The sequence below is a fragment of the Martes martes genome (assembly GCF_963455335.1).
Source record: "Martes martes genome assembly, chromosome: 10".
NCBI lineage: Eukaryota > Metazoa > Chordata > Mammalia > Carnivora > Mustelidae > Martes > Martes martes.
Window position 1 is genome coordinate 11,981,210 of NC_137898.1, and position 7,583 is coordinate 11,988,792.

The window sequence follows — 7,583 nt, forward strand, 5'->3', positions numbered from 1 at the left end:
GATTTTGTTCCTCAGAAAAAAGCAACTACATGTAATATGGTCCTTAGAATCTTTTCCAGAAGATTGCATTCTTTCACGATGCCTGAAAATACTAATCGTACGGCAACATTAGAGCAAGTGTTTCAATGCCCAAGGACTTCAGGGTCCCCTGGGACAGTTTTTCTGAAAGATTCATTGTTCTTCACTTGCAGCTGGACAGCTAGTCACATTTGCTTCTTAGAGTCTTGGCCTAATTTGAATCAAATGGGCATGAAGAGGTTCATTTCACAAATTGTGTTATGGTACTTTCTGTGGAATTGTAGGAAGATCACCCAGGAGCCCCGAGGTCAAGCTGCAGCTCTGAGCTTTAGTTTCTCATTTGCAGAATGAAAAGTTTGGGCTTGATAATTTCTAAAGCCGTTTACTTCTGGCAATATATGTCCTAGGTGATTTCTCCTTCCTGCTTTTCCTGGACACCTGTCTCATCCTTCAAGATATTTCTGTTTGCATGTTTTTTTTTCCCTTAGGTCATCTTCCTGAGACAAGAGGGCTGAAGTGCTATACAAGATGTTTGTGCTTCATGAACCCCAAAGCTGCAGATTCTGCATGAATCCCTGGAAAAGAGCATCCCTGAGTCCTTGAAGGTGAGAGAGCTGGGAGAAACCTGGGAGAGAGGACTAGAGTGTGGGAGTATAGATTCAGGGTTCAGAACCTGCCCGGGCAAATTAAAATACAAATCTAAAGTCAGATTCCCTCTGCAGGGATAGTCTCAATACCCGTATCAGGCACCTACTTTTCTCCTCCTTCTTCCTCCCACTCATCCCCCTCTCCCCTTCCTCTTCTTCTTCCTTGTCTCCCTCCCCTCTTCTTCTTCTCCTCCTCCTTCCTCCTCGTCCTCTGCCTCCTCCTCCTCCTCCTTTGGCCTCTTAAACCTTGTCCAAATCCATTCTACTGCTCTCTCTAGTAGATTTCCTTATCTGCTCCGGGCTATTGCAATACCTGCTTTTCTGCAGTATTACTAACTCACCTACAGATGATGATCAGAGTCATCTATCTGACGCAAATATGATCATACCTCTCCCTTGTTTTAAACGTTCAGTTCAAGGCATAAAGTCCACACCCCTTAATTGTGAGGTTGATCACAAAATGTCCCAGTCTCTCCACTTCATCTTGCAACACATCCTTGCTACATACCGCAAGGTACAACCTCTAAGCCTCTCAGAGCTCAGCAGGTATGATACAATCTGCCACATTTTGAGGTACTCAAGCACGCTTTTTCTCTCACCAGAAATTACTTGCCTTCCTTCTTTGTTTTGCCAGGAAAAGACTTAACTTGTCCCTGAAGACCAGATTCAAATATTACTTCTTCTGTAAATCTCCCAACACTCCCTGAGAGGTAATGCTTTTCTTCCTTGAGACCCCACACAACCATGTCATGCATCTATCAGAACATGTGTCCTATTAAGATCTGACTGTGTACCTCTCCATCCTGCCAGACATTTTTTTTTGAGATTTTTATTTATTTATTTGACAGACAGAGATCACAAGTAGGCAGAAAGGCAGGCAAAGAGAGAGATGGGGAAGCAGGCTCCCTGGCAAACAGAGATCCCAGGACCCTGGGTTCATGACCTGAGCCAAAAGCAGAAGCTTAACCCACTGAGCCACCCTGGTGCTCCATCCCGCTCCATCCTGCTTGAATGCAGTGGCCATATCAAACTTATCTTGGAATTCTCCACACTTGACACAAATCTGACCCACAATAGGTGCCCCCAAAATGGTATAGTATGAAGTGGAAAAAAAAGGAATGAATTTTCAAAAAAATGAATGAATGAAAGTCAGGGGAGCCAGTTCCTCTTGAATCAGCTATTTCCTTAGATTTTGTGGACCCTTCCTGTTTGTTTTTTCCCCAGCATACCCTCCAATGGGTAGTTTGGGGAGCCATCCTGAAATCGCTAGCTCGATCCCCTTAAGTGCTCCTAACTCTTGGTTTATTTCCCAAACTACTTCTAAGACCCTATCTCAAAGGAAAAGGTCATTTTCACCTGTTCATCTGTTGCTTTTTTAGGCATATGGTGCCATTTTCAACATTAAAAATAAAACCCCATTCAACATGGAGGTGCTGGTGGATGCCTGGCCAGATTATCAGACGGTAGTTAATCGGCCTCAGAAAGAGGTAAGAGCACCAGCTACCGAATACCAAGCCAGTCACAATCAGGATGGTCTCCGTGTGGAAATGAGGGAACTGAATCTGGGGGCTGCGAAGAACCTTGGCACCCCTGACACATATAGATTTTGGAAGGGCTGTTTGGAGAGAAGGGGAGGATAGTGAAGTAAGCCACGGGTATAAACCACATAGCCAATAATCCAGGGCTTGTAAATAACATCAGGATCCCATCTGGTCAATTTTTTTTCCATTGAGATTCTTGTAGCAGGCATATACCTCAAGATAGATGTTTGTGGCTGGAGAGAATTAGGAAATGTTTTGCTTTCCCTGGGACTAAAGCAGTATAATACAATAATACCTGAATCAATGTTGGGTTTCAGATCTAAATCTGCCAAATGACTAGTTGTGTGACATTAGAAGACTGTGGCTTTCTTAGCTATAAAAGCAAAGTTGATAAGAATTACTGTGTCAGAGCACTGTTAAACATGATATAAGTCATGTACAGTTGACCCTTGAACAACACAGATGTTAGGGACACCAACTCCTGCATAGTCAAAAATCTGTATAGAACTCCCGAGTCTTCAAAAACTCAACAACTAGTAGCCTACTGTGGACCAGATCCTTCCCAATAACATAAGCAGTCTATTAACACATATTTTATATGCTCTTGTATTGTATACCAGATTCTTACAATAAAGTAAGCTAGAGAAAATAAAATGTTATTCAAATCCTAAGAGAAAATACATTTACAGCATTATATTGTATTTATTTTAAAAAATTTGTTTGAAAGTGGCCCTGCACTGTTCAAACTAGTGTTGTTCAAGAGCCAACTGTGTGGGGTGCCTGGGTGGCTCAGTCGTTGGGTGTCTGCCTTCAGCTCAGGTCATGATTTCAGGGTCTGGGATAGAGTCCCATGTGGGGAGTCCCCGCTCAGTGGGGAGTCTGCTTCTCACTCTACCCCTCCCGTGTGCATGCACACACATAATCTCTCTCTCTGTCTCAGATAAACAAGTAAAATCTCAAAAAAAAAAAAAAAAAGAAAGAAAGAAAAAAGAGGCAACTGTGTATTTAAAGAAAATATCTTTCCCATCTTACAGATTTGGGGGGTATAAGTAGCGAATCCCTTCCACCCCAGAGTAGGGATATTTTAACCCCTCTTCCCACACTTCTCCATTTACATAGTTATCAGGAAAATCAGAGCACAACTCACCTGTAACAACTTCTAAGGGATTGTAAGCTGCAGAAGGTAAGCAGGAATGAGGGGCATGGGAGACGGGGCCCTTCACTCCAGGTGCTGCCGTGAGCTCCAGCGTGACTGCTCTTCATGAAAGTCCTCTCTACTCACATGCACATCAAGAGCCAATCACCATGCCAGCACCAGAGTGCTGAGTCGGAATTAGCCTGGGCATGGTCTCTTCACAGACCTCAAGTCCTGATACCCACTCTGTTCCCTATATTTCTCTCCACAAGGTAGGCACTCTCTCTTTAAAACCCTTAACACACCCTATTTCTGGTGAAGCTTCCATCTCAGACAATGGAGCTACTTCCCACCTTACCAAGAGCTGCCTCAAGACACCACCTTCGGTCTGTCCCTAGTGATTATTGTTCAAGGGGCTCCGAGGCCATTTTCTGTCTGCACCTCTGGGAAAAACACAGGATATTTTTTCAAAAAATATTTGCTTATTTATTTGTTTGTCAGAGAGAAAGAGAGCACACACAGGAAGAGAAGCAGGCAAAGGGAGAAGCAGGGTCCCCTCTGAGAAAGGAGACTGATGTGGGACTCAATCCCAGGACCCCAGGACCGTGACCTGAGCCGAAGGCAGACACTTAACCGACTAAGCCACACTTAACTGACTGAGCCACCCAGGCATCCCCCAAATAAAGGGTATTAAATAATTGAGCCTCTTGCACTCCAGACATATGCAAGAACAATTTGTAAATCATACTGTCATATAAGTATGATTAATATTTGTTGTATCAGGAGATGAAAGATGACCTGGATCGTTATACCAACACTTACCACATCTTCACCAAAGCTCCTGACAAGTTAGAGGAAGTCCTGGCATGCCCCCAGGTCATCAGTTGGGAACAAACTTTCCAGATCCAAGGTAACTGATCCAAGTTAAAAGACAAAGACCCTTGGTTCTTTCACATTAGATGTGGAAGGGGATAGGTACTGCCCATTTTTCTCCTCTCTCCAGGTTGCCAAGTGAATGTGGGGGAGGCAATAAGAAAGATTTCAGCTGCAAAATCAGTGCAGGTAGATCACTTGAAGACCACACTCGTTATGACAGAAATACCAGTGGAACCCAAGACATCAAGTGATGACCAGATGGCTTTGGTGGAGTCATTTAGCATGCCCAAAGTGGATGAAGATAGCAGGTGAGATTTTTTGTGTTGCTTCCCAAATTCCTAATAACAAATCATTCAGTTGTCATAAGGACCACACTCAGAAATGCACAGTTTGACAATGAACTATGCAGTACACATTTGTAGGGGTAACAGAAGGGAACTCTATTAGCAGAAGTTTGCTGAGCAGGGGCAGGGTCTACATTAGATGAGGTCCTTTCCATGTATAACTACTTAGTTCTCATACAAGTTCTCCTGGGAGGGTCCTGGACATCATGGTGACATTAGAATCTTTACTGAAATTACATATTTCTTGCAAAAATACTACATGCTCTACAAAGTATGCAAGTATTCAAAGTAAAAAGTGAATGTTTGCTCACTTGGATTCCCCACACTCTTCCTGTCCAGGTATAAATATTCTTTAAAAATTTTTTAAAATTTACATTAAATTTAGTTAACATACAGTGTATTTTTGTAGTTTTGGGATAGATTTTGGGATTCATCCATTGCATATAACACCCAGTGCTCATTACATCAAGTGCCCTTCTTAATGCCCAACACCCAATAGCCCTATCCTTCCACCCCTACCTCCCCTCCTGCAACCCTCATTTTGCCCTTATAGTTAAAAGAGTCTCATATTTTGCCTCCCTCTCTGTTTTAATCTCATTTTGTCTTTCCTTCCCTTTCCCTATGTTCATCTGTTTTCTTTTTTAAATTCCACATATGAGTGAAATCACATGATAATTATCTTTCTCTGACTTCTTTTGCTTAGCATAATACTCTCTAGTTCCATCCACATCCTTGCAAATGGCAAGATTTCCTTCTTTTTGATGGCGGTGTAGGTGTAAATATTCTTAAAAATTGGTGTGTGTGCTTTTAGTACTCTGCATGTATGAATTGGTTTTGTTTTCTTGTCCTTTTTTTTTAAACAACATATGCAGATACTGTACTGCAGTTTCTTTTCCCTCAGTGGTATGCTATGTAAACCTTTCATGTATGCTAATATAGATATGTTTCATTCATTTTAGGAGTTGCACAGATTTCTATAAGAGGGAGATGCACCGTTATGTATTCCCATTTTAGCACACTTTCAATTTATCTCCAGTTCTTCCTAGTAACAAAAATTCTGCAAGAAATATCTTCATAAACAGATCATTGCCCAAACTGTATAACTATTTCCTGAAAGATGAATCCTGGAATTGAAATAGTTAGGTAAAAGGATATGTATATTATGGAAGATATTCCCAAATTGGATTTTAAGATTTAGATGAATTCAATATGTGAGAGCATAACATATGAAATAACAAATGTGTCCTTTAGTAGCAACACAGGTCGATTTGTTATGGTATAATCCACACACTGGAATAATAAGCAGCGATTAACAAGAAGGAAGCAGCTCTATATGAACTATATGGGAAGAATTCCAAAATGTATGGCTAGGTGAAAATCAACAACAAATAAAATTGAGTAACATATATAGTATGCTATCATAATATGTAAACATCTAAAATCACAGAGCGCTACTGGAAGGTTACATAACTAAGTGGCATCACTGGCAGTCTTTAGAGAAGGTTATAACTGGATAATAAGGGATCAAAGAAAAAAATAAAGAATTCTCCATTAATATCTGGGTGACCTTGAAACTGACCAATTCTGGAAAACTCCTCCTCCCTGGGGATAGGTGAAACTTCTTAGGGCTCTTCCACCTGTCCCAACCTCCTCCCCCTACAGAGGATGTGATTCTGATTCTGCAGATGAAAAGACTCAGTCTCAGATAATTTGTCCAGTGAGAGAATTAGGATTAAATTGTAACCATTACCATTGGAAATTCCAATATTCTTTTTCCTATATTGGCGTTTCTTACATTGCATTTTTGGCACTTCTCTAAAGGCATGTGGTGATGGATGGGCTTTCGGACACATGAAATCATAAGATCAACACATCTCTCACCTTCCTGTGATACATATTTTATTGAAATATCTGTTGAAAGGAATATTATCTTACGCACTTAGATTATTTTGAGGGTAGAATTCAAAATCTGTGTGTTCCATACATGCATCCTCAAACAAAATTCAGGCAAACAAAATCAAGGACTACTCTGGTCTACTATATCCTTCCTCTTTTAAGACATACGCTTATTTTCTTCCTTCTTCGGATATACGATTAGACTTTTTTGAGATGTATTATACTTTATGTATCATAAGGCACATATAGTTAGCTCCCTCTTAATTATTTGGGAACATTTTTGAAGCAGACGAAGAATTAGTAGTTTTTTTGCCCTTCTGTTTCTTCTTCTAGGCTGTGGGATCCTCAAGGAAAGGGTTGATGTCTTATTCTCTGCAATCCTGGTGTTTTGTAAATGTTGGCTGAATAAATGCACATTCTTTTGTTGACAGGAAAGGAAGCTTTCAGAACATCTTCTTGGATGCCTCCCATATGGGGCTTGTGAATGAGCAGTGGAACTTTGGAAAAAATGAAAGGAGCTTGAAATATATTGAACGCTGCCTCCAGAATTTTCCAGGATTTGGTGTGCTGGGTCCAGAGGGGGACCCTATCTCTTGGATTGTGATGGAACAGTCTTGTGAGATGAGAATGGGTTACACTGTCCCCAAATACCAAGACAAAGGCTACATGAAGAAAATCAGTTTTCACTTCATAAAGTATTTTATTCAGAAAAAAATGCCTCTTATTTCCATGTGTCAAGAGATGAAGAAAACCTTCAGGCACTGAGAACTGTAGCCCTTGAGGCTACTCATTGTGGCTGGCATCATTGGGAAATGCACTCCTAGAAAATATTATTGATTAGTGCCACTGTCCATTACAAGCCTTTCTTACCAGTGAAAAAAATACCAGTTCAAAAACAAACATTATAATTTATATTAGCAGAAAAAAATCCAATTATTTGGATTACTTAACCCACCTTTGTATAATATTTTTGTCCTCCTCCATAATAGAGAAAAATGGAAGCTTGAACTTTTGGTGTTATGTTTTGCCTTTATGTTGACAGACCTCTCAGAATTAAAATCATCCAATGTCAATCATTAGCGCCAAGATAAACCTTTCAAAGCAACATTTTCCTCTTTGAAGTCTT

The 7,583-nt window shown here is 40.6% G+C and overlaps 1 protein-coding gene across 1 annotated transcript; it reads left to right on the top strand.

Annotated features, from left to right (window-relative positions):
* Positions 1 to 546: 546 nt before the first annotated feature.
* On the top strand, positions 547 to 7,222 carry GLYATL2 (glycine-N-acyltransferase like 2; the record flags this gene model as incomplete). The annotated part of the gene is given in 6 exon segments (XM_080816187.1): positions 547 to 568; positions 571 to 623; positions 2,045 to 2,152; positions 4,125 to 4,251; positions 4,345 to 4,525; positions 6,889 to 7,222. Coding segments are annotated over 6 exon segments (825 nt in total).
* Positions 7,223 to 7,583: the final 361 nt, after the last annotated feature.